At 49.9% G+C, this 26,658-nt stretch overlaps 1 protein-coding gene across 5 annotated transcripts in view; it reads left to right on the forward strand.

The window, feature by feature from the left end:
* LOC139386125 (homeobox protein cut-like 1) overlaps positions 1-26,658 on the forward strand; it is a 125,788-nt gene that overhangs the window by 89,868 nt on the left and 9,262 nt on the right. The window contains exons 12-21 of one of the 5 annotated variants that reach the window (XM_071131559.1): positions 461-519; positions 7,020-7,065; positions 7,454-7,550; positions 11,105-11,833; positions 13,653-13,733; positions 15,802-15,903; positions 20,669-21,183; positions 21,495-21,639; positions 23,652-24,041; positions 24,301-24,489. In XM_071131559.1, coding sequence (XP_070987660.1) covers positions 461-519; positions 7,020-7,065; positions 7,454-7,550; positions 11,105-11,833; positions 13,653-13,733; positions 15,802-15,903; positions 20,669-21,183; positions 21,495-21,639; positions 23,652-24,041; positions 24,301-24,489 — 2,353 coding nt within the window. The remainder of the gene's footprint in view (positions 1-460; positions 520-7,019; positions 7,066-7,453; positions 7,551-11,104; positions 11,834-13,652; positions 13,734-15,801; positions 15,904-20,668; positions 21,184-21,494; positions 21,640-23,651; positions 24,042-24,300; positions 24,490-26,658) is intronic. The other 4 variants (XM_071131556.1, XM_071131555.1, XM_071131557.1 and 1 more) reach the window with 4 other exon arrangements.

The raw sequence follows: 26,658 nt of genomic DNA on the forward strand, positions 1-26,658 counted from the left end.
CTCACACACCTCTCACACACCTCTCACACACCTCTCACACACCTCACACACACCTCACACACCTCTCACACACCTCTCACACACCTTTCACAACCTCACACACCTCTCACAACCTCACACACCTCTCACACACCTCTCACACACACACCTCTCACACACCTCTCATACACACACCTCTCACAACCTCACACACACACCTCTCACAACCTCACATACACAACCTCTCACAACTTCAGGTGTATGTACAAGTTGATTGTGATTATACTGTCTGGGAGTTTCCGTCCTTCTCAATCATCATTCATTTAACCCCCCTCCCTCGCTCTGCTCTCATCCCCTCTCCTCCCTCGCTCTGCTCTCATCCCCTCTCCTCCCTCGCTCTGCTCTCATCCCCTCTCATCCCTCGCTCTGCTCTGCTCTCGTGCCCTCTTTTCTCTTCTCTTTCCATCCCTCTTCTCTATAGCAACTGGAGGAAAAGCTGCAGGAACATGCTGACTATGAAGAGGTGAAGAAAGAGCTGAGGTGAGTGTGTGTGTTGTGCTCTGTTCTTACACCAAATACTGGCAAAAATATACTCATTCAGTTAATGATTGATGTCCTCAGTTGTGTGTGTGTGTGTCATTGCCTCTGAGGTCCTCTAACAGCATCAGAAGGGCAGCATGTCCTCTTCCCCTCGATCTATAAGTCAATACTGAGTGTTTATTAACATGGTTCCTAGTGTGTTTTAATGGATCTTTGTTAGTAGTTACTCCTGCACATAATCAACCTGAAGGGTAATACTGCAAAACCAGATCAATGAGTTAGCAGCCAGATAACTTATTATTTTTTTATAGAAAGGTACTCTTGAAATGGGCACGGTCTAGCGTTATTAAAACCCCCTGGAGTCGATGTCCCACAAACACATGGTCTAGCGTTATTAAAAACCCCTGGAGTCGATGTCCCACAAACACATGGTCTAGCGTTATTAAACCCCCTAGAGTCGATGTCCCACAAACACATGGTCTAGCGTTATTAAACCCCCTAGAGTCGATGTCCCACAAACACATGGTCTAGCGTTATTAAACCCCCTAGAGTCGATGTCCCACAAACACATGGTCTAGCGTTATTAAACCCCCTAGAGTCGATGTCCCACAAACACATGGTCTAGCGTTATTAAACCCCCTAGAGTCGATGTCCCACAAACACATGGTGTAGCGTTATTAAAAACCCCTGGAGTCGATGTCCCACAAACACATGGTCTAGCGTTATTAAACCCCCTAGAGTCGATGTCCCACAAACAAATGGTCTAGCGTTATTAAAAACCCCTGGAGTCGATGTCCCACAAACACATGGTCTAGCGTTATTAAAAACCCCTGGAGTCGATGTCCCACAAACACATGGTCTAGCGTTATTAAAAACCCCTGGAGTCGATGTCCCACAAACACATGGTCTAGCGTTATTAAAAACCCCTGGAGTCGATGTCCCACAAACACATGGTCTAGCGTTATTAAAAACCCCTGGAATCGATGTCCCACAAACACATGGTCTAGCGTTATTAAAAACCCCTGGAGTCGATGTCCCACAAACACATGGTCTAGCGTTATTAAAAACCCCTGTAGTCGATGTCCCACAAACACATACGTGTTGGTGGTTTTGCTCTAGGACGCCCACAAGACTCTGTACCGATGTAAAACATGTATGGAAATAGTTTAGTGCCTGAAAAAAGAGGTTAGAGGAGGGTTTGGCCGGCAGGGATACCCATGGCTCATCGCGCCTCTCCCGAGTCCGTACGGGAGTTGCAGCGATGAGACAAGACTGTAACTACCAATTGGACACCACGAAATTGGGGAGAAAAAAGGGGGTTAAAATACAAAAAAAACTAAAACTAAAAAACAATTCCATAAATCTTAGTAGAACCCCTCCGCTGGAATCATTGACGTTTGATTGGTCCTCTGATCCCATCTACCATGTCGTGGCCGTTGAGCGGGGGGGGTCGGGGTCGCTGCGCTGCTGCTGCTAACCTTGTGGTTCTCAACGTGTGTCTGGGGGTTTTTAACAAAGACGGAAGACACATTTCTTTTCTGACCAATGGGACAATACAGTTGTTTTCTATGTTTTCTAGTCAATCCACCATGCAAACGGTCGAAAACACCCCGCCTGTCAAAACGTTGCGTAGCTGCGTCAAATGATGTCACCATGACAGACTTTCACTTCCACTCTGCTCTTCTAGGCCAGTGATTCCCAGACGGCAGCATGCGCTAGCTGACTCCACCTTCCCCGACAGCGGCACGCGCTAGCTGACTCCACCTCCTCAGACAGCAACACGCGCTAGCTGACTCCACCTTCCCAGACAGCAACATGCGCTAGCTGACTCTACCTTCCCAGACAGCAACACGCGCTAGCTGACTCCACCTTCCCAGACAGCAACATGCGCTAGCTGACTCCACCTTCCCAGACAGCAACACGCGCTAGCTGACTCCACCTTCCCAGACAGCAACACGCGCTAGCTGACTCCACCTTCCCAGACAGCAACACGCGCTAGCTGACTCCACTTTCCCCAACAGCAGTATGCGCTAGCTGACTCTACCTTCCCCAACAGCAGCATGCGCTAGCTGACTCCACCTCCTCAGACAGCAGCATGCGCTAGCTGACTCCACCTTCCCAGACAGCAACACGCGCTAGCTGACTCCACTTTCCCAGACAGCAACATGCGCTAGCTGACTCCACCTTCCCAGACAGCAACACGCGCTAGCTGACTCCACCTTCCCAGACAGCAACACGCGCTAGCTGACTCCACTTTCCCAGACAGCAACACGCGCTAGCTGACTCCACCTTCCCCAACAGCAGCATGCGCTAGCTGACTCTACCTTCCCAGACAGCAGCACGCGCTAGCTGACTCCACCTTCCCAGACAGCGGCACGCGCTAGCTGACTCCACCTTCCCAGACAGCAACATGGTCTAGCTGACTCCACCTTCCCCAACAGCAGCATGCGCTAGCTGACTCCACCTTCCCCAACAGCAGCATGCGCTAGCTGACTCTACCTTCCCAGACAGCAGTACGCGCTAGCTGACTCCACCTTCCCAGACAGCGGCACGCGCTAGCTGACTCCACCTTCCCAGACAGCGACACGCGCTAAGTGACTCCACCTTTCCAGACAGCAACATGCGCTAGCTGAGTCCACCTTCCCAGACAGCAGCACGCGCTAGCTGATTCCACCTTCCCAGACAGCGGCACGCGCTAGCTGACTCCACCTTCCCAGACAGCGACACGCGCTAGCTGACTCCACCTTCCCAGACAGCAACATGCGCTAGCTGACTCCACCTTCCCCAACAGCAGCATGCGCTAGCTGACTCCACCTTCCCAGACAGCGGCACGCGCTAGCTGACTCCACCTTCCCAGACAGCAACACGCGCTAGCTGACTCTACCTTCCCAGACAGCGGCACGCGCTAGCTGACTCCACCTTCCCAGACAGCAGCACGCGCTAGCTGATTCCACCTTCCCAGACAGCGGCACGCGCTAGCTGACTCCACCTTCCCAGACAGCGGCACGCGCTAGCTGACTCCACCTTCCCCAGACAGCAGCACGCGCTAGCTGACTCTACCTTCCCAGACAGCAACACGCGCTAGCTGACTCTACCTTCCCAGACAGCGGCACGCGCTAGCTGACTCCACCTTCCCAGACAGCGGCACGCGCTAGCTGACTCCACCTTCCCAGACAGCAGCACGCGCTAGCTGACTCCACCTTCCCCAACAGCAGCATGCGCTAGCTGACTCCACCTTCCCAGACAGCGGCATGCGCTAGCTGACTCCACCTTCCCAGACAGCAACACGCGCTAGCTGACTCCACCTTCCCAGACAGCAACACGCGCTAGCTGAGTCCACCTTCCCAGACAGCAACACGCGCTCGCTGAGTCCACCTTCCCAGACAGCGGCACGCGCTAGCTGACTCCACCTTCCCAGACAGCGGCACGCGCTAGCTGACTCCACCTTCCCCAGACAGCAGCACGCGCTAGCTGACTCTACCTTCCCAGACAGCAACACGCGCTAGCTGACTCTACCTTCCCAGACAGCGGCACGCGCTAGCTGACTCCACCTTCCCAGACAGCGGCACGCGCTAGCTGACTCCACCTTCCCAGACAGCAGCACGCGCTAGCTGACTCCACCTTCCCCAACAGCAGCATGCGCTAGCTGACTCCACCTTCCCAGACAGCGGCATGCGCTAGCTGACTCCACCTTCCCAGACAGCAACACGCGCTAGCTGACTCCACCTTCCCAGACAGCAACACGCGCTAGCTGAGTCCACCTTCCCAGACAGCAACACGCGCTCGCTGAGTCCACCTTCCCAGACAGCGGCACGCGCTAGCTGACTCCACCTTCCCAGACAGCGGCACGCGCTAGCTGACTCCACCTTCCCAGACAGCGGCACGCGCTAGCTGACTCCACCTTCCCAGACAGCAACATGCGCTAGCTGACTCCACCTTCCCAGACAGCGGCATGGGCTAGCTGACTCCCCCTTCCCAGACAGCGGTACGGGCTAGCTGACTCCACCTTCCCAGACAGCGGCACTAATGAATGGTGTTCATGGGAGGACACCACAGAAGAAGCCACTGCTGTCCAAAATAAATCTATTTTTTCACGTCTGAAATTTGCACCTGGATGTTTTTTTTGTTTTTTTTTGTACCTTTATTTAGCTAGACCGGTCAGTTAAGAACAAATCCTTATTTTCAATGACGGCCTAGGAACAGTGGGTTAACTGGTCTAGGAACAGTGGGTTAACTGGTCTAGGAACAGTGGGTTAACTGCCTTGTTCAGGGGCAGAATTACAAGATTTTTACCTTGTCAGCTCGAGGATTCGATTCAGTAACCAACTCTCTAACCACTAGGCTACCTGCCTCTAACCACTAGGCTACCTGCCTCTAACCACTAGGCTACCTGCCTCTAACCACTAGGCTACCTGCCTCTAACCACTAGGCTACCTGCCTCCTCTAACCACTAGGCTACCTGCCTCTAACCACTAGGTTACCTGCCTCTAACCACTAGGTTACCTGCCGCTAACCACTAGGCTACCTGCCTCTAACCACTAGGCTACCTGCCTCTAACCACTAGGCTACCTGCCTCTAACCACTAGGCTACCTGCCTCTAACCACTAGGCTACCTGCCTCTAACCACTAGGCTACCTGTCTCCTCTAACCACTAGGCTACCTGCCTCCTCTAACCACTAGGCTACCTGCCTCTAACCACTAGGCTACCTGCCTCTAACCACTAGACTACCTGCCTCCTCTAACCACTAGGCTACCTGCCTCTAACCACTAGGCTACCTGTCTCCTCTAACCACTAGGCTACCTGCCTCCTCTAACCACTAGGCTACCTGCCTCCTCTAACCACTAGGCTACCTGCCTCTAACCGCTAGGCTACCTGCCTCTAACCACTAGGTTACCTGCCTCTAACCACTAGGTTACCTGCCTCTAACCACTTGGTTACCTGCCTCTAACCACTAGACTACCTGCCTCCTCTAACCACTAGGCTACCTGCCTCTAACCACTAGGCTACCTGTCTCCTCTAACCACTAGGCTACCTGCCTCCTCTAACCACTAGGCTACCTGCCTCCTCTAACCACTAGGCTACCTGCCTCCTCTAACCACTAGGCTACCTGCCTCTAACCACTAGGCTACCTGCCTCCTCTAACCACTAGGCTACCTGCCTCCTCTAACCACTAGGCTACCTGCCTCCTCTAACCACTAGGCTACCTGCCTCCTCTAACCACTAGGCTACCTGCCTCCTCTAACCACTAGGCTACCTGCCTCCTCTAACCGCTAGGCTACCTGCCTCTAACCACTAGGCTACCTGCCTCTAACCACTAGGCTACCTGCCTCTAACCACTAGGTTACCTGCCTCTAACCACTTGGTTACCTGCCTCTAACCACTAGGTTACCTGCCTCTAACCACTAGGCTACTTGTCTCTAACCACTAGGCTACCTGTCTCCTCTAACCACTAGGCTACCTGCCTCTAACCACTAGGCTACCTGCCTCTAACCACTAGGTTACCTGCCTCTAACCACTTGGTTACCTGCCTCTAACCACTAGGTTACCTGCCTCTAACCACTAGGCTACTTGTCTCTAACCACTAGGCTACCTGTCTCCTCTAACCACTAGGCTACCTGCCTCTTACCACTAGGCTACCTGCAAAATATTCTGTGGACAGATGAAACTACAGTTGAGTTGTTTGGAAAGAACACACAACACTATGTGTGGAGAAGAAGACACAGCACAGCACACCAACATCAAAACCTCATCCCAACTGTAAAGTCTGGTGGAGGGAGCATCATGGTTTGGGGCTGCTTTGCTGCCTCAGGGCCTGGACAGCTTGCTATCATCAACAGGAAAATGAATTCCTGATTTTATCAAGACATTTTGCAGGAGAATGTAAGGCTATCTGTCCGCCAATAGAAGCTCAACAGAAGTTGGGTGATGCAACAGAACAACGACTCAAAACACAGAAGTAAATCAACAACAATGGCTTCAACAGAAGAGAATATGACTTCTGTATAATGCAGAGGATTTAACATTAAGCAGAAGTTTCAAAAGAATAGACATTACAAATGTCATATGTGCAAATTGTACACCTGGGAAAATAAATAACAACAATATGGGTTGTATTTACAATGGTGTTTGTTCTTCACTGGTTGCACTGGTCTCACTGGTCTCTCTCTCTGTCTCTCTCTCTCTCCACACTCTCTCTGTCTCCACACTCTCTCTGTCTCTCTCTCTCCACTCTCTCTCCACACTCTCTCTCTTTCTCTCTCCACACTCTCTCTCTCCACACTCTCTCTCCACACTCTCTCTCTCTCCACACTCTCTCTCTCTCCACACTCTCTCTCTCTCTCCACACTCTTTCTCTCTCTCTCCACACTCTTTCTCTCTCTCTCCACACTCTGTCTCTCTCTCTCCACACTCTGTCTCTCTCCACACTCTCTCTCTGTCTCTCTCTCCACTCTCTCTCTCTTTCTCTCTCCACACTCTCTCTCTGTCTCTCTCTCCACAGCATCCTCAAGTCTATGGAGTTTGGCCCAACTGACAGCTCAGTGCAGGTACAGGGAAAACTCCTCTTTTTGCATAGCGACAGACAGACAGACTTCTGTAAATACTGTTCTCCTTTATCTCACCCCCCTCTCTCTCTCTATTCTCCCCCATCTCTCTCTCTCTCTCTCTCTCTCTCTGTCTCTCTCTCTAACCTACTTCTTTCTATATATATGTATATATACCCCCCCTTTCTTTCTCTCTCTATACCCCCCCTCTCTTTCTGGGTCTCTCTCTTGCGCTCTCTATCTCTCTATTTTCCGCGCTCTCTATCTCTCTATTTTCCTCGCTCTCTATCTCTCCTTCCCCCCTCTCCCCTCTCCTCTTTCTCTCCTTCTCCCCCCTTCTTGCTCTCTCTCTCTCTCTCTCTCTCGTGCTCTCTCTTTCTCACTTTCTCAGGACATGTCTAAACCCCTAGAAGTGTTGTTGTTGGAGAAGAACCGTAGTCTGCAGTCTGAGAGTTCCTCTCTGCGCATCGCCAACACAGAGCTGAGCGGTGAGTCAGTCTGCCCTGGGGGTTAGGGCCTGGGGGTTAGGGCCTGGGGGTTAGGGTGGTTACCAACACACACCACATTGAGTCTAGACCAGTGCTTGACTTGGACTGAAATGGGTACCGGTGCTATTTGTATTAAGGTGCTGGAACTCTGCAGGAATTTAAAAGTGATATTCTATAAGAGGTGCCAGAACTCGAGGATAGAAAATGTGAGGTTCTGGGACTCGGTTCCCTTGAGCTAGACCCTAGTCAAGCACTGGACTAGAAGGACTCCGGAAAGTTCTGTTTAGGCAACAAAGATAAATAGGATATGTGTGGTTGCTAGGTTGCACTGGGGGATGAGTGTTTGACCTTTGTCCTGGAGTTGGATTGGACTGTCTCCAGACAGGACCAGAATTAGGTGGGTAGTGGATGGAACCAGTTCTTGTCTGGAATATTCTTATTTTAAGTGTCATTAAAACACTTATCTAATCACTCAACACTCAAACTGACGTTCTTAGAGATAATGATTTATTCTGTCTGAATGCTCTAATAAAGCATCACTAGAAAATTTAAACAGCAAGAAACCAACCAGTATGGATTGAATAAAGACTGGAGCTCGTGAAATGTCTACATTTCATAGACATTCCCACATGTTTCAGTGTGTGTGTGAGAGGCGCTTCAGTGTGTGTGAGAGGCGTTTCAGTGTGTGTGAGAGGCGTTTCAGTGTGTGTGAGAGGCGTTTCAGTGTGTGTGAGAGGCGTTTCAGTGTGTGTGAGAGGCGTTTCAGTGTGTGTGAGAGGCGTTTCAGTGTGTGTGAGAGGCGTTTCAGTGTGTGTGAGAGGCGTTTCAGTGTGTGTGAGAGGTGTTTCAGTGAGTGAGCTCTGAAAATTAGGCTGCGGTGCCTCTCCCTCAGCACTAGCCCTCTCTATATCCCTCTCTCTGTCTTGGTGTGTTTCAAATGTCATCGGTGTTAACCAAAGGCCTGGGGGACAATACATCATCAAGGGTTACAACTGCCCAACCAATGGTTTTTGAATCAAAATATGTGCCGCTCTATTCAGATTAGGCCTATCAGGGGACGGCCTATCAGGGGACGGCCTATCAGGGAACAGTGGTTTAATTGCCTTGTTCAGGGCCAGAACGACAGATTTTGACCTTGTCGGCTCAGGGATTCGGTTACTGGCCCAATGCTCTAACCGCTAGGCTTCCTGCCGCCCCTTATACTGGTGGGTTCATGTTAAAATGTGTGTGCAGTGGGTATGATTAATTATGATTATTCCATGTTCAGGTAGAGGGGGATGTTCACTGATTTATCTTCTCATGTTAAAGTTAGCTGCACAACATCTTGCATACCAGAGATTAGAAAACATCAGCTTTTGTGATAATGAGAAGTTCCTGTACAAATCACCTGGCAACAAGCTCAGTTTATATAATGAGAAGTTCCTGTACAAATCACCTGGCAACAAGCTCAGTTTCAGGAAGCCCGAGTGCTTGACAGTCTCTACACCTGGTAAGAAGCTCAGTTTATATAATGAGAAGTTCCTGTACAAATCACCTGGCAACAAGCTCAGTTTATATAATGAGAAGTTCCTGTACAATTCACCTGGCAACAAGCTCAGTTTATATAACGAGAAGTTCCTGTACAAATCACCTGGCAACAAGCTCAGTTTATATAACGAGAAGTTCCTGTACAAATCACCTGGCAACAAGCTCAGTTTATATAATGAGAAGTTCCTGTACAACAAGCTCAGTTTATATAATGGCAACAAGCTCAGTTTATATAATGAGACGTTCCTGTACAATACACCTGGCAACAAGCTCAGTTTCAGGAAGCCCGAGTGCTTGACAGTCTCTACACCTGGCAACAAGCTCAGTTTCAGGAAGCCCGAGTGCTTGACAGTCTCTACACCTGGTAACAAGCTCAGTTTCAGGAAGCCCGAGTGCTTGACAGTCTCTACACCTGGCAACAAGCTCAGTTTCAGGAAGCCCGAGTGCTTGACAGTCTCTACACCTGGCAACAAGCTCAGTTTCAGGAAGCCCGAGTGCTTGACAGTCTCTACACCTGGCAACAAGCTCAGTTTCAGGAAGCCCGAGTGCTTGACAGTCTCTACACCTGGTAACAAGCTCAGTTTCAGGAAACCCGAGTGCTTGACAATCTCTACATTTTGGCATGACCTTTTTTTCCACTGGATATTTCTAGAAGTTCTTGCGTTCTGTGACCGGCCATTTTTATCAAGACCGTTTTGTTTGTTTACTTATTTGCTCAGTATCTCAACAAACAAAAGTATCTGGAATGGAATTGACTAAGTGTACAGAAAGACTACAACATCAAGTGTTACTCACATTCATTCTGGGCTTTTTTTCTGGAGCTTAAAGACTGAACTAAGGATTCATAAAAAGTCAATCAAGTTCCTCCTGTCATGGCGCCATCACAACCAGATCTTTCACCCTTACAGACGACCAATTGTAAAGCTATCTATACCGCCATTAGGCCCAATCAGATCCGCTGTTACACTGCAGCGCTGCAGCCACTCCACCAATGGGCCCTGAACATAGTGAACACAAGTAAACCTAGTGAAGAGAGACAGTGGGAGGCCTGACTGGACCTCTCCCTCGCTGCCTGCCAGACTCAGGCCTGCTGACTGGACCTCTCCCTCCCTGCCTGCCAGACTCAGGCCTGCTGACTGGACCTCTCCCTCCCTGCCTGCCAGACTCAGGCCTGCTGACTAGACCTCTCCCTCCCTGCCAGACTAAGGCCTGCTGACTGGACCTCTCCCTCCCTCCCTGCCAGACTCAGGTCTGCTGACTAGACCCCTCCCTCCCTCCCAGACTCAGGCCTGCTGACTGGACCTCTCCCTGCCTGCCTGCCAGACTCAGGCCTGCTGACTAAACCCCAACCTGCCTGCCAGACTCAGGCCTGCTGACTGGACCTCTCCCTGCCTGCCTGCCAGACTCAGGCCTGCTGACTAAACCCCAACCTGCCTGCCAGACTCAGGCCTGCTGACTGGACCTCTCCCTGCCTGCCTGCCAGACTCAGGCCTGCTGACTAAACCCCAACCTGCCTGCCAGACTCAGGCCTGCTGACTGGACCCTTCCCTGCCTGCCTGCCAGACTCAGGCCTGCTGACTAAACCCCAACCTGCCTGCCAGACTCAGGCCTGCTGACTAAACCCCAACCTGCCTACCAGACTCAGGCCTGCTGACTGGACCCCTCCCTGCCTGCCAGACTCAGGCCTGCTGACTGGACCCCTCCCTGCCTGCCAGACTCAGGCCTGCTGACTGGACCTCTCCCTGCATGCCAGAGTCGAGGCTGGGCAGCAACCATTTTGACTGGTTTATTAAGTGCTTTCTTTTTTCTTCCCAGGCTGTCTCTTACAAGAAAGGTACAAATCACAAATGCTATGGCATCTTGTCTGGGGGGGTTTATCAAAAAGGAGAGAGGAAGAGAATCTATTTACATAAAAAAAACAAAAAACTTTTGACCTTAAAAAATAAACAACTTTTTTTGGGTTTGTTTTTTTCGCCCCCTTTTTTGTTGACTCCCCCATAATGCCTTGTGTTTGACCTTTCTTGTAGGGTCAGCCGGGCGGAAAGGGAAAGAGGCGTCCGTGGAGGAGACCACCACGCCCAGTACCCCCTCCCTGCCTCCTCCTCTTCTCCCTCCCTCCCCCCAGCCCCGAACCCCAACTGACCCCCTTAACACCTCGATCACCAACGGGACGCACCCCTTCACCCCCACGGGCATCGGCCAGGACTTCTACAGCCCCCCTTTCCCACTGGTGGGGGGCAAGATGTCCCTCAACTCCCTCCTGCAGCGCCAGCTCATGCAGACGTTCTACTCCAAAGCCCTGCAGGAGTCCACTCAGGGAGCAGCTCTACTGTTCGCCCCTGTCCACTACACCTCTACCTCCACCTCCGGCTCTGGCTCTAGCCCTGTCCCGCTCTCGGCCAGCCCCCTGCAGTTTCCTGCAGGCCCAGAGGTGAATGGTAGTGGCGGTGCCCCGTCCCCCTCTCCCAGCCAGTCTGAGGGGACTGGGGGCAGTGTGTCTGACTGGGAGGACATGGACACCACAGAGATCGCCCGGCAGATCAAGGAGCAACTGATTAAACACAACATTGGCCAGCGGGTGTTTGGCCACTATGTACTGGGCCTGTCCCAAGGCTCGGTCAGTGAGATCCTGGCTCGGCCCAAACCCTGGAGCAAGCTGACCATCCGGGGCAAAGAGCCCTTCCACAAGATGAGGCAGTTCCTGTCTGACGAGCAGAACATCCTGGCACTACGCAGCATCCAGGGACGGCAGAGAGGTGAGAGTCCTGCCTGTCTGTCTTCCTGCCTGTCTGTCTTCCTACCTGTCTTCCTGCCTGCCTGTCTTCCTGCCTGTCTTCCTGCCTGCCTGTCTTCCTGCCTGCCTGTCTTCCTGCCTGCCTGCCTGCCTGCCTGCCTGTCTGTCTGTCTGCCTGCCTGTCTGTCTAGCTGCCTGTTCGCAAACTATTCCTCTGTTAATACTGGCCACCAGTTGTTCCTCTGTTAATACCGGCCGCCAGTTGTTCCTCTGTTAATACCGGCCACCAGTTGTTCCTCTGTTAATACTGGCCACCAGTTGTTCCTCTGTTAATACCGGCCACCAGTTGTTCCTCTGTTAATACCAACCACCAGTTGTTCCTCTGTTAATACCAGCCACCAGTTGTTCCTCTGTTAATACCAACCACCAGTTGTTCCTCTGTTAATACCAACCACCAGTTGTTCCTCTGTTAATACTGGCCGCCAGTTGTTCCTCTGTTAATACCAACCACCAGTTGTTCCTCTGTTAATACCGGCCACCAGTTGTTCCTCTGTTAATACCGGCCACCAGTTGTTCCTCTGTTAATACTGGCCACCAGTTGTTCCTCTGTTAATACCGGCCACCAGTTGTTCCTCTGTTAATACTGGCCGCCAGTTGTTCCTCTGTTAATACCAACCACCAGTTTTTCCTCTGTTAATACCAGCCACCAGTTTTTCCTCTGTTAATACCAGCCACCAGTTGTTCCTCTGTTAATACCGGCCACCAGTTGTTCCTCTGTTAATACCAACCACCAGTTGTTCCTCTGTTAATACTGGCCACCAGTTGTTCCTCTGTTAATACTGGCCACCAGTTGTTCCTCTGTTAATACTGGCCACCAGTTGTTCCTCTGTTAATACTGGCCACCAGTTGTTCCTCTGTTAATACCGGCCGCCAGTTGTTCCTCTGTTAATACCGGCCACCAGTTGTTCCTCTGTTAATACCAGCCACCAGTTGTTCCTCTGTTAATACTGGCCACCAGTTGTTCCTCTGTTAATACCAGCCACCAGTTGTTTCTCTGTTAATACCGGCCACCAGTTATTCCTCTGTTAATACCGGCCACCAGTTGTTCCTCTGTTAATACTGGCCGCCAGTTGTTCCTCTGTTAATACTGGCCACCAGTTGTTCCTCTGTTAATACCAGCCACCAGTTGTTCCTCTGTTAATACTGGCCACCAGTTGTTCCTCTGTTAATACCAGCCACCAGTTGTTTCTCTGTTAATACCAGCCACCAGTTATTCCTCTGTTAATACCAGCCACCAGTTGTTTCTCTGTTAATACCAGCCACCAGTTGTTCCTCTGTTAATACCGGCCACCAGTTGTTCCTCTGTTAATACCAACCACCAGTTGTTCCATCAGTAAGGGTCTGTTGCTTTAGTCAACCAGATAGGCCTCCAAAGCCTCCCTTCGCCATCCATGATCAATACTGAAACCTTTGACACATCCATAGTATTGACCTAGAGGAGGACAGGGCTACGGTTTTCCACAGTCACGTTCGATCGGGGCCCTGCCTGCTTTTCTTTCCGCGTCCGAGCATGTTTTTTACCTCTGCTCTGTGTTGTCAGGGAGTGGACAGTCTGGGTTTAACGATCTTAACCCTGTGTTTAAGCTGTCAGTCCTCGGGTTGAATGTCCTTGTTGGCTTTGAGATGTAACCACTTGTTTCACCCTGTCGTACAGTTCAGTAGCTGTGTGTGTTGTCATTTTGTTTTATTGACACACAACAGAGATATGAAATACAGGTGCACACATGGAAGCAGGAAGTTGGCGTAAAGTTGGAGCAACATGTTGTTGTTGTTTTTGACAGAGAGCCCAGGCCAGCCCCTTAGCCACGCATTACAGGACGTACCGATGCAGAGAGCCAGCTCTGACCAAGCCTCGCGGACAGGTCTGTCCACACGCACACGCACACACACACACACTTCTGTTTCTGTCCTTGTAGTGTTGGATGAGGTGTGCCTGTGTTGTGCATGTAACTGTCATACTCGTAACCCCGTTCCCCACCTCCCTCTCCACACTCACACTGGCTCACACTGGCTCACACTGGCTCACACTGGCTCATACTGGCTCACACTGGCTCACACTGGCTCACACTGGCTCATACTGGCTCACACTGGCTCATACTGGCCTGGCAGTGTAAAAGCAGAGTAGTGTGAGGCGTTAAAGGATGCTGAAACAGTCACACAGAAGACGCTCTCAAAGCTGTCCCACAGTGTATCATTTAGAGTTAATGAGCTGACAGTAGGTTTCAGTGGGGAGGGGCTGCTCACCAGTGAATACAATGTGTCTGTTTGGTTGTCAGTCATAGTGTGTGACGTGAACAAAAACCTATTAAAAACAGCGTCTCAATGTCAAAGGGGAAGTATGTGAGTTACTCTCACGCCCCGACCTTAACCTTCCTTTGTATTTTAACCATGGTGGTTTGAGCATGGCTTTCGGCACGATTAAACCCCCCAAAATGGTGTCGTTATTTCCACATCAACCCACTGTTCCGGTTGACACTTGCCACACAGTTACCCCTCTCTTTGCCTCGTTGTTGCCTCGTAGCCAGCAGGCCTATTCCCGGAGGGGGGAGGGGGGGCAGCTGTAGAGTGCAGTTACCCCTCTCTTTGCCTCGTTGTTGCCCCGTAGCCAGCAGGCCTATTCCCGGAGGGGGGAGGGGGGGCAGCTGTAGAGTGCAGTTACCCCTCTCTTTGCCTCGTTGTTGCCCCGTAGCCAGCAGGCCTATTCCCGGAGGGAGGGGGGGGGCAGCTGTAGAGTGACCCCTGTCTGTCTGTGTCCGTCTGTCTACCTCTTGTCAGTCACAGTGCTGATTGAAGCTTCTCAGTTGTGTACCTAGTGTACTTACTAACTACTGTACCAACTAACTACTGTACCGACTACCTACTGTACCGACTAACTACTGTACCTACTGTACCGACTAACTACTGTACCGACTACCTACTGTACCTACTGTACCGACTGTACTGACGAACTACTGTACCGACGAACTACTGTACCTACTGTACCGACTACCTACTGTACCGACTACCTACTGTACCTAAAGTACTGACTACCTACTGTACCGACGAACTACTGTACCTACTGTACCGACTACCTACTGTACCGACTACCTACTGTACCTAAAGTACTGACTACCTACTGTACCGACTAACTACTGTACCTACTGTACCGACTACCTACTGTACCGACTACCTACTGTACCTAAAGTACTGACTACCTACTGTACTGACTAACTACTGTACCTAAAGTACTGACTACCTACTGTACTGACTAACTACTGTACCTAAAGTACTGACTAACTACTGTACCGACTAACTAATAGTAACTACTCTACCTATAGTGACTACTTAACCTACTCTACCTACAGTAACTACTCTACCTACTGTAACTACTCTACCTACAGTAACTACTCTACCTACTGTAACTACTCTACCTACTGTAACTACTCTACCTACTGTAACTACTCTACCTACTGTAACTACTCTACCTATAGTAACTACTCTACCTACTCTACCTATAGTAACTACTCTACCTACTCTACCTACTGTAACTACTCTACCTACTGTAACTACTCTACCTACTGTAACTACTCTACCTACTGTAACTACTGTAACTACTCTACCTATAGTAACTACTCTACCTACTCTACCTTTAGTAATTACTCTACCTACTGTAACCACTCTACCTACTCTACCTACTCTACCTATAGTAACTACTCTACCTACTGTAACCACTCTACCTACTCTACCTACTCTACCTATAGTAACTACTCTACCTACTGTAACCACTCTACATACTACCTACTTGAAGTAACTGCTGTAACTATTGTGTCTGTCTGCAGTGTCTTTGTAGATTAGCTATACTGCTGTATCTTTCTAAACAGTACCTGTTTGAAGTGAACTTTTAATTGGTGGTATGTCTAATCCCCCTCCCCCCTCCCTCCCCCTGTCCAGGTAACATCACCACACGCATCCGTACCCCAGAGTGTGGTTCAGACGACGCCATCAAGTCTATCCTGGAGCAGGCCAAGAGAGAGCTGCATGTGCAGAAATCTGGTGAGTGTCATCTTCTCTGCACCTTGGTCAAATAGGATGACGCTTGTCCCTAGATAACTGATGGAATAAGATGACAGTTGTGCCCACTCTGGTGGAATAGGAGGACAGTTGTCCTTAGAGGATTGGTGGAATAGGAGGACAGTTGTCCCCACTCTTGTGGAATAGGAGGACAGTTGTCCCTAGATGACTGGTGGAATAGGAGGACAGTTGTCCCTAGATGACTGGTGGAATAGGAGGACAGTTGTCCCTAGATGACTGGTGGAATAAGATGACAGTTGTGCCCACTCGGGTGGAATAGGAGGACAGTTGTCCCTAGATGACTGATGGAATAAGATGACAGTTGTACCCACTCTTGTGGAATAGGAGGACAGTTGTCCCTAGATGACTGGTGGAATGAGGACAGTTGTCCCCACTCTTGTGGAATAGGAGGACGGTTGTCCCTAAATGACTGGTGGAATAGGAGGACGGTTGTCCCTAAATGACTGGTGGAATAGGAGGACAGTTGTCCCTAGATGATGACTGATGGAATAGGAGGACAGTTGTCCCTAGATGATGACTGGTGGAATAGGAGGACAGTTGTCCCTAGATGATGACTGGTGGAATAGGAGGACAGTTGTCCCTAGATGATGACTGGTGGAATAGGAGGACAGTTGTCCCTAGATGATGACTGGTGGAATAGGAGGACGGTTGTCCCTAAATGACTGGTGGAATAGGAGGACGGTTGTCCCTAGATGATGACTGGTGGAATAGGAGGACGGTTGTCCCTAGATGATGACTGGTGGAATAGGAGGACAGTTGTCCCTAGATGATGACTGGTGGAATAGGAGGACAGTTGTCCCTAGATGATGACTGGTGGAATAGGAGGACAGTTGTCCCTAGATGATGACTGGTGGAATAGGAGGACGGTTGTCCCTAGATGATGACTGGTGGAATAGGAGGACAGTTGTCCCTAGATGATGACTGGTGGAATAGGAGGACAGTTGTCCCTAGATGATGACTGGTGGAATAGGAGGACAGTTGTCCCTAAATGACTGGCGGAATAGGAGGACAGTCGTCCCTAGATGGTGACTGGTGGAATAGGAGGACAGTTGTCCCTAGATGACTGGTGGAATAGGAGGACAGTTGTCCCTAGATGACTGGTGGAATAGGAGGACAGTCGTCCCTAGATGATGACTGGTGGAATAGGAGGACGGTTGTCCCTAGATGATGACTGGTGGAATAGGAGGACAGTTGTCCCTAGATGACTGGTGGAATAGGAGGACAGTCGTCCCTAGATGATGACTGGTGGAATAGAAGGACAGTTGTCCCTAAATGACTGGTGGAATAGGAGGACAGTTGTCCCTAGATGATGACTGGTGGAATAGGAGGACGGTTGTCCCTAGATGATGACTGGTGGAATAGGAGGACAGTTGTCCCTAGATGACTGTTGGAATAGGAGGACAGTTGTCCCTAGATGACTGGTGGAATAGGAGGACAGTCGTCCCTAGATGATGACTGGTGGAATAGGAGGACAGTTGTCCCTAGATGATGACTGGTGGAATAGGAGGACAGTTGTCCCTAGATGATGACTGGTGGAATAGGAGGACGGTTGTCCCTAGATGATGACTGGTGGAATAGGAGGACAGTTGTCCCTAAATGACTGGTGGAATAGGAGGACAGTCGTCCCTAGATGGTGACTGGTGGAATAGGAGGACAGTTGTCCCTAGATGACTGGTGGAATAGGAGGACAGTTGTCCCTAGATGACTGGTGGAATAGGAGGACAGTCGTCCCTAGATGACTGGTGGAATAGGATGACGGTTGTCCCTAGATGATGACTGGTGGAATAGGAGGACTGTTGTCCCTAGATGATGACTGGTGGAATAGGAGGACAGTTGTCCCTAGATGATGACTGGTGGAATAGGAGGACAGTTGTCCCTAGATGACTGGTGGAATAGGAGGACAGTTGTCCCTAGATGATGCGTGGTGGAATAGGAGGACAGTTGTCCCTAGATGACTGGTGGAATAGGAGGACAGTTGTCCCTAGATGACTGGTGGAATAGGAGGGCAGTCGTCCCTAGATGATGACTAGTGGAATAGGAGGACAGTTGTCCCTAGATGATGACTGGTGGAATAGGAGGACAGTTGTCCCTAGATGATGACTGGTGGAATAGGAGGACAGTTGTCCCTAGATGACTGGTGGAATAGGAGGACAGTTGTCCCTAGATGACTGGTGGAATAGGAGGACAGTCGCCCCTAGATGACTGGTGGAATAGGAGGACGGTTGTCCCTAGATGATGACTGGTGGAATAGGAGGACGGTTGTCCCTAGATGATGACTGGTGGAATAGGAGGACAGTTGTCCCTAGATGACTGGTGGAATAGGAGGACAGTCGTCCCTAGATGATGACTGGTGGAATAGGAGGACAGTTGTCCCTAGATGATGACTGGTGGAATAGGAGGACGGTTGTCCCTAGATGATGACTGGTGGAATAGGAGGACAGTTGTCCCTAAATGGCTGGTGGAATAGGAGGACAGTCGTCCCTAGATGGTGACTGGTGGAATAGGAGGACAGTTGTCCCTAGATGACTGGTGGAATAGGAGGACAGTTGTCCCTAGATGACTGGTGGAATAGGAGGACAGTTGTCCCTAGATGACTGGTGGAATAGGAGGACAGTCGTCCCTAGATGACTGGTGGAATAGGATGACGGTTGTCCCTAGATGATGACTGGTGGAATAGGAGGACTGTTGTCCCTAGATGATGACTGGTGGAATAGGAGGACAGTTGTCCCTAGATGACTGGTGGAATAGGAGGACAGTTGTCCCTAGATGACTGGTGGAATAGGACGACAGTTGTCCCTAGATGATGACTGGTGGAATAGGAGGACAGTTGTCCCTAGATGACTGGTGGAATAGGAGGACAGTTGTCCCTAGATGACTGGTGGAATAGGAGGACAGTTGTCCCTAGATGACTGGTGGAATAGGAGGACAGTCGTCCCTAGATGACTGGTGGAATAGGATGACGGTTGTCCCTAGATGATGACTGGTGGAATAGGAGGACAGTTGTCCCTAGATGATGACTGGTGGAATAGGAGGACAGTTGTCCCTAGATGATGACTGGTGGAATAGGAGGACAGTTGTCCCTAGATGACTGGTGGAATAGGAGGACAGTTGTCCCTAGATGACTGGTGGAATAGGAGGACAGTCGCCCCTAGATGACTGGTGGAATAGGATGACGGTTGTCCCTAGATGATGACTGGTGGAATAGGAGGACGGTTGTCCCTAGATGATGACTGGTGGAATAGGAGGACAGTTGTCCCTAGATGACTGGTGGAATAGGAGGACAGTCGTCCCTAGATGATGACTGGTGGAATAGGAGGACAGTCGTCCCTAGATGATGACTGGTGGAATAGGAGGACGGTTGTCCCTAGATGATGACTGGTAGAATAGGAGGACGGTTGTCCCTAAATGACTGGTGGAATAGGAGGACAGTTGTCCCTAGATGACTGTTGGAATAGGAGGACAGTTGTCCCTAGATGACTGGTGGAATAGGAGGACGGTTGTCCCTAGATGATGACTGGTGGAATAGGAGGACGGTTGTCCCTAAATGACTGGTGGAATAGGAGGACGGTTGTCCCTAAATGACTGGTGGAATAGGAGGACGGTTGTCCCTAAATGACTGGTGGAATAGGAGGACAGTAAATTGTTACTCTCAAAGTATTCAGACCCCTTCCCTTTTTCCTATTTTGTTGTTACATCCTTATTTTAAAATGTTTTAGTTTTTTTCATCAAACTACACACAATTCCCCATAATGACAAAGCATAAACTGTTTTTATTGATTTTTGCAAATATATTAAAAACAAAAATACATTGTTTTCATAAGCATTCAGAACCTTTGCTATGAAACCCAAAATTGAGCTCAGCTGCATTCTGTTTCCATTGATCGTCCTTGAGATGTTTCTACATCTTGTTGGAGTCCACCTGTGGTAAATTCATTTTATTGGACATGATTTGGAAAGGCACACACCTGTCTATATAAGGTCCCACAGTTGACAGTGCATATCAGAACAGAAACCAAGCCATGGGAACAAAGGAATTGTCCGTAGAGCTCCGAGACAGGATTTTGTCGAGGCACAGATCTGGGGAAGGGTACCAAAACATTTCTGCAGCATTGAAGGTCCCCAAGAACACAGTGGCCTCCATCATTCTTAAATGGAAGAAGTTTGGAACCACCAAAACTCTTCCTATAGATGGCCGCCCGGCCAAACTGAGAAATCAGGGGAGAAGGGCCTTGGTCAGGGAGGTGAACAAGAAGCTGATGGTCACTCTTACAGAGCTCTAGAGTTCCTCTGTTGAGATGGGAGAACCTTCCAGAAGGACAACCATCTCTGCAGCACTCCACCAACCAGGGCTTTATGGTAGAGTGGCCAGACGGCAGCAACTCCTCAGTAAAAAGCACAACAACCTGCTTGGAGTTTGCCAAAAGGCACCTAAAGGACTCTCAGATCGTGAGAAACAAAATTCTCTGGTCTGATGAAACCAAGATTGAATTATTTGGCCTGAATACCAAGTGTCTGGAGAAAACCTGGCACCATCCCTGCTGGGCTTTACAGAAGTGGCCAGAAAAAAAGCCATTGCTTAAAAAAAAAAAAAAAGAGGCAAACACATTTGGTGTTCGCCAAATACATTACTGGAGGATACTAACTTCTTAGACAATTAACTTACTCAGAATTGAGTGTGTGAGAGAGAGAGAGTCTCTGATATCCGTTATCTCCTTTCTCCCCCCAGCAGACTTCTCCCTTGGTCCTTCTCCTGGTGGGGGGCTGAGAGGAGGAGGAGGAGGAGGCGGTGGTTCGGACGAGGCCATCCGCTCCATCCTAGAACAAGCTCGAAGAGAGATGGAGGCCCAACAGGCTGCTGTGGAACCCAGCCTCAAATCCTCCACTTCATCCTCTCACTCCCAGAGGGACTTACTGGTCTCCCATCTGGCTGCCTCCTTCCCTGCCTACACCCCTCTGGCTCTCTCCCTGAAGAACACCCCCACCGCCCTCCCAGTCTCCCCCTCCTCGCCCTCAACAGTCCTGGACTTCAGCTCCAGTGTGAAGAGGGAGGACAGGGGAGTGTCAGTGCCAGACAGCCTGGCTGATGGGGTGCCCAGGCTGGGTCGGAGCCCTGAGGGGTCTGCCCGGCCTGGAGGGGGGCACCGGAGGGATCAGTGGTGGAGCAACATGAACCCAGACCCCCGCAGAGATACACCCACACTGGGGGGAGAGGAGAACCACACCCAGGAGGACTCTAAAGAGGTGAGTACCACAGTCCGAATAAACACACAAGCCCTCGGTGAGAACACTGTGACTCATTACTGGAGGGGGGTGGTTCTGGAGTGTCTCCACATTTATCACAGCCATCCAGACTCCCGTCCTGTCTGTTAGTGTCTCACATACCTCATTTATAATCAACCCAGCTCTAAAGTAATCACTCAGCTTTGAGCTCAACACAATTCATTGTATACGTAACCTAGTTAATGTGTGTGTGCTTATGTCTCTGTATCTGTTTAGCCATAACGTGTATGAGTGACTGACGTTTTTTTTTATTGTGTGTGTGTGTGTGTTAGGCTCTTTCCCAGGGAAGTATGTGTGACGGCGTGGGGTCTCGGCAGAACCCTTGGAGCAAGATGACCTCCAGAGGCCTGCGTATGCAGCTGTGGCTGAACGGTGACCTGAGCCAGAACACACACATCAAGCCTGCTCACAACCAAGGTAATGAAGTGTGTGTGTGTGTGTGTATTGACAAACAACTGACTGACGTATGGCTGACGATCATCTCTCAATTAACATTTATGGCAATTTAGCTAGTTAGCGTGCACTTGCTAGCTAATTTGTCCTGGGATATAAACATTGAGTTGTTATTTGACCTGAAATGGACAAGGTCCTCTAATCCGCCAATTAATCCACTCAAAAAACGGTCAATTGAATCATTTCTAGTCATCTCGCTTCCTTCCAGGCCTTTCCTTCTCTGGACTTTATATTGCGATTGGCAACTTTCATAAATTAGGTGCATTACCGCCACTGACCTTGTTTGTCTTTCAGTCACTCATGTGGGTATAACCAATGAGATGGCACGTGGGTGGGTACCTGCTTCTATAAACCAATGAGGAGATGGGAGAGGCAGGACTTGCAGCACGATCTGCGTCAGAAATTTTAGCCCTTGGCAACGCAGACGCTTGTTGGCGCGCGTGAGCAGTGTGGGTGCAAGTGTTGCAAAATAAATGTAGGAATTACGTATGGATTTTCTTACGATCCTAATGATACGTACGTTCAACCTTTTGGCAGGTATCTCGCTCCATACACTGCTCTCTTAGCCTGTTGATAGCTAGGGGTTGCTACAGTACCATTTTGTCACCCCTTCCCCCCCCTCCCTCTCTCCCTTTCCACCCCAGCCCTGTTGATAGCTGGGGGGTTGCTACCATTTTGTCACCCCTCCTCCTCTCGCCCCTTCCCTCCCTCCCCAGCCCTGTTGTCAGGCCTCTGTTTTGGCAGCAGGGTCTCTTTCTCTAGGCACAAGGAGTACATAACCCACACTGACAGCTCTCCATGACTGCTCTATTCCAGCCTTCTGCAAAACAGGACAGAGACAGGGAGGGGACAGAGGGCATTATGGGATGGAAAAATAGACTCTATGAATACATCTCTTTTTGTTTGCAGATCTGAAGGAACTGGATAATGTCTTCCAATGAGTTTAGAGGAGATTCAGCCATACTGTTAATCCCTATTGAGTTGTCTCTCTCTCAGACCTGCCAACAGTGAGGGGCTAGAGGTTTCCTTCTGACTGCAGTGTTTATTAACCCCGGTCCTGGGGACTCACAGGGGGGCCCTAGAGGCTTTCCTTCTGACTGGGCTTGTTGACTGCAGTGTGCCCCCTCAGTGTTCATTAACCCCGGTCCTGGGGACTCACAGGGGGGCCCTAGAGGCTTCCTTCTGACTGGGCTTGTTGACTGCATTGTGCCCCCTTAGTGTTTATTAATCCCGGTCCTGGGGACTCACAGGGGGGCCCTAGCACTACACCTCATTCCACTATTCAGCTCATCATCCATTTCATTAAAAAGTGCTAGAGCAAAAACACAAATGTGCACTCCTTTGGTTCCTGAGGACCAGGATTAAGAATGTGCACTCCTTTGGTTCCCGAGGACCAGGATTAAGAATGTGCACTCCTTTGGTTCCCTAGGACCAGGATTAAGAATGTGCACTCCTTTTGGTTCCCTAGGACCAGGATTAAGAATGTGCACTCCTTTTGGTTCCCTAGGACCAGGATTAAGAATGTGCACTCCTTTTGGTTCCCTAGGACCAGGATTAAGAATGTGCACTCCTTTTGGTTCCCTAGGACCAGGATTAAGAATGTGCACTCCTTTGGTTCCCGAGGACCAGGATTAAGAATGTGCACTCCTTTGGTTCCCTAGGACCAGGATTAAGAATGTGCACTCCTTTTGGTTCCCTAGGACCAGGATTAAGAATGTGCACTCCTTTGGTTCCCTAGGACCAGGATTAAGAAACGTTTCATTAAAAGGATACTTTGGGATTTTGGCAACTTCCCCAGAGTCAGATAAACTCATATGCATACCATTTTTGTCTCTGTGTCCAGTATGAGGTAATCTCGCGAACCAATGTTAACTAGTTTTAGCTCAATGACTGGAAGTCTATTGGTATCTACTAGCATGCATACCGTACTGACCTACTGTATTGTCTGCTCCTGCCTTGCGTTTTCTCTCCTCTAGCAGAGGGCCAGACCTCAGCCAGCTGCAGCCCTGCCCCAGCAGAGGGCACTCCCAGCCAGACCTCAGCCAGCTGCAGCCCTGCCCCAGCAGAGGGCACTCCCAGCCAGACCTCAGCCAGCTGCAGCCCTCCTCCAGGGTCTCCACTGAGCTCTGCTGAGGAGTCACTCAATGGTTTAGGGGGCGACCGGGACCCTCTGGCCCCCCAGGCCCCTTCTCTGGAGCCCCCATCTGGTGAGCCCTCAGGGGGAGAGTCCCAGCCCGGTACGCCCCTGCCACTCCCTGGCCCCATCACAGGCCTCAGCATCCAGGAGACGATAGCCATGTCTCCTGAGCTGGACACATACGTCCTCACCAAGAAGGTCAAGGAGGTGCTGACTGATAACAACCTTGGTGAGACTCAGACTTTTACGATACCTTCAGTCTCTGTTTTCTCCTTCCTCTTCTCTCTCTCTTCCCTTCTTTATTATCTCTCACCTATTTCCTGTTTGTTTGTTTGTTTACATATATATATTTTCCTCTTTGTCGTTCACTTATATTTTCACCCCATCTCACTTTAGATTCATCTCCATATACAAGCTCTCCCAATTCATGGTAGTCTATCCAGTCCTCCAGCCTGACCCCCTTCTCTCTCTACTCTCTCTCCCCCCAGGGCAGCGTCTGTTTGGGGAGAGTATCCTGGGTCTGACCCAGGGCTCGGTGTCTGATCTGCTGGCTCGACCTAAGCCCTGGCACAAGCTGAGTCTGAAGGGACGTGAGCCATTCGTCCGCATGCAGTTCTGGCTGCAGGACCCACACAAAGTGGAGAAACTAATGGACATGAAACGCCTGGAGAAGAAGGGTAATGATCTCTCTCTCTCTCTCCGCATTCTGTCTCTCTCGCGGATAATAATTAGCTCTATTGGATGTGACATCAGATGGCCCTCCACGGGCCTGCTTCATCAATTATAAACAGCAGCAGTCAGCGATTACTATCATTTTTCCTCCCCCTTTTTTAAAATTAAATTTTTTATTTAACTAGACAAGTCAGTTAAGAACAAAGTCTAATTTACAATGACGGCCTACCCCTGGCGACGCTAAGCCAATTGTGCGTCGCCCTATGGGATTCCCAATCAAGGCCGGTTGTGATACAGCCTGGATTCGAACCAGGGTGTCTCTAGTGACGCGTTTAGCACTGAGATGCAGTGCCTTAGACCTCTGTGCCACTTGGAGTCCCTTACTGCACGGATCCATTCATCCACTGCCTCCTGGTTCCATTCATCTACTACTTCCTGGTTCCATTCATCTACTGCTTCCTGGTTCCATTCATCCACTGCTTCCTGGGTTCCATTCATCTACTGCTTCCTGGGTTCCATTCATCTACTGCTTCCTGGTTCCATTCATCTACTGCTTCCTGGGTTCCATTCATCTACTGCTTCCTGGGTACCATTCATCTACTGCTTCCTGGGTTCCGTTCATCTACTGCTTCCTGGGTTCCGTTCATCTACTGCTTCCTGGTTCCATTCATCTACTGCTTCCTGGTTCCATTCATCTACTGCTTCCTGGTTCCATTCATCTACTGCTTCCTGGTTCCATTCATCTACTGCTTCCTGGTTCCATTCATCTACTGCTTCCTGGGTTCCATTCATCTACTGCTTCCTGGGTACCATTCATCTACTGCTTCCTGGGTACCATTCATCTACTGCTTCCTGGTTCCATTCATCTACTGGTTCCTGGTTCCATTCATCTACTGCTTCCTGGGTTCCATTCATCTACTGCTTCCTGGGTTCCATTCATCTACTGCTTCCTGGGTTCCATTCATCTACTGCTTCCTGGGTTCCATTCATCTACTGTTTCCTGGGTTCCATTCATCTACTGCTTCCTGGGTTCCATTCATCTACTGTTTCCTGGGTTCCATTCATCTACTGCTTCCTGGGTTCCATTCATCTACTGCTTCCTGATTTACACATCAGTCTCTCTCTTCCTAGTGAGACTTAAAGGTAGACTCATCGAGATGCCGTTGCGTGCATGAAGTAAACACATATCTACATTTCTGTAACTAAGAGCGTTGAAGCGCGAGGCTAAACTTCTCTGCTGCTTCGGCCCCGTAGACACCACATTGTATCAACGTGAAGCGCACCCGTCCGGATACTCTGTGTGAGCTTTCATCGCGCTCATCTAAATATCTGCAGTACTATTGGTTTGCTACATCATCTCGCTGATTCTAACTTTTAATGATCTTTCTTGCATTGATTCGATTTAGCTTACACTTCTATCAGAGTAGGAAGCGCATCGCTGCTTTGTTTCTCTCTCGGCTGTACTGAAGATAGATGGCTAGAAGGTAAGGGACGCCAGCAGTTTGTTTTCAGAAGGCATTATGTGGCCAGCAGGCCTGGCTTCCCTAGCCTGGGTACCAGTCTGTTCCTGGTCTCTTTAATATAGCCTGGGTACCAGTCTGTTCCTAGTCTCTAGACAACTCCTTATGGAATTGTCATGTGAAACATGATTTGCTTGACAATGACAATGGAGCAGGCAAAAGTACCAACAGATCTGGGACCAGGCTACTGCTACTTGTTACTGCTACTGTGACCAGGCCTAGCTACCCCAGCTGTTTCTGTGCAGGCGGTTAGTGTCCCATTGAGCATGCCCACAGCAGGCCTGGAGGGAAGAGGCTGAACCACATGTTGGAGGTCACTGAGTGCAGGCAGCAGGATGAAGTTGGCCCTAGTCGGTGATCAGAGGTCAGAATAGAGCTGTGGGAGTGGACCTGACCAATAGCAGAGCTGGGAGGAAAGGCAGACGAACCATGAGTTGACCCTGTGTCGTGTATCATGTTGAAGTTAGACACATGTACATGGCCTTGTAGGCTTGTGCTGTATTTGGGTTTCTCTTCTCTTTTATTGGATCAGTGTGTACTGTACTGTACTGTAGGAGATTAGAGAATGTCAAATCCATGCTGTCATTTGCACATGAATTAAGGCTGTGGTGTTTTCAGAGGCTGACTCTGTCCTTGTATTGCTACAGTTAGACA

This window comes from Oncorhynchus clarkii, chromosome 27 (genome assembly GCF_045791955.1).
Source record: "Oncorhynchus clarkii lewisi isolate Uvic-CL-2024 chromosome 27, UVic_Ocla_1.0, whole genome shotgun sequence".
NCBI classification, from domain to species: domain Eukaryota; kingdom Metazoa; phylum Chordata; class Actinopteri; order Salmoniformes; family Salmonidae; genus Oncorhynchus; species Oncorhynchus clarkii.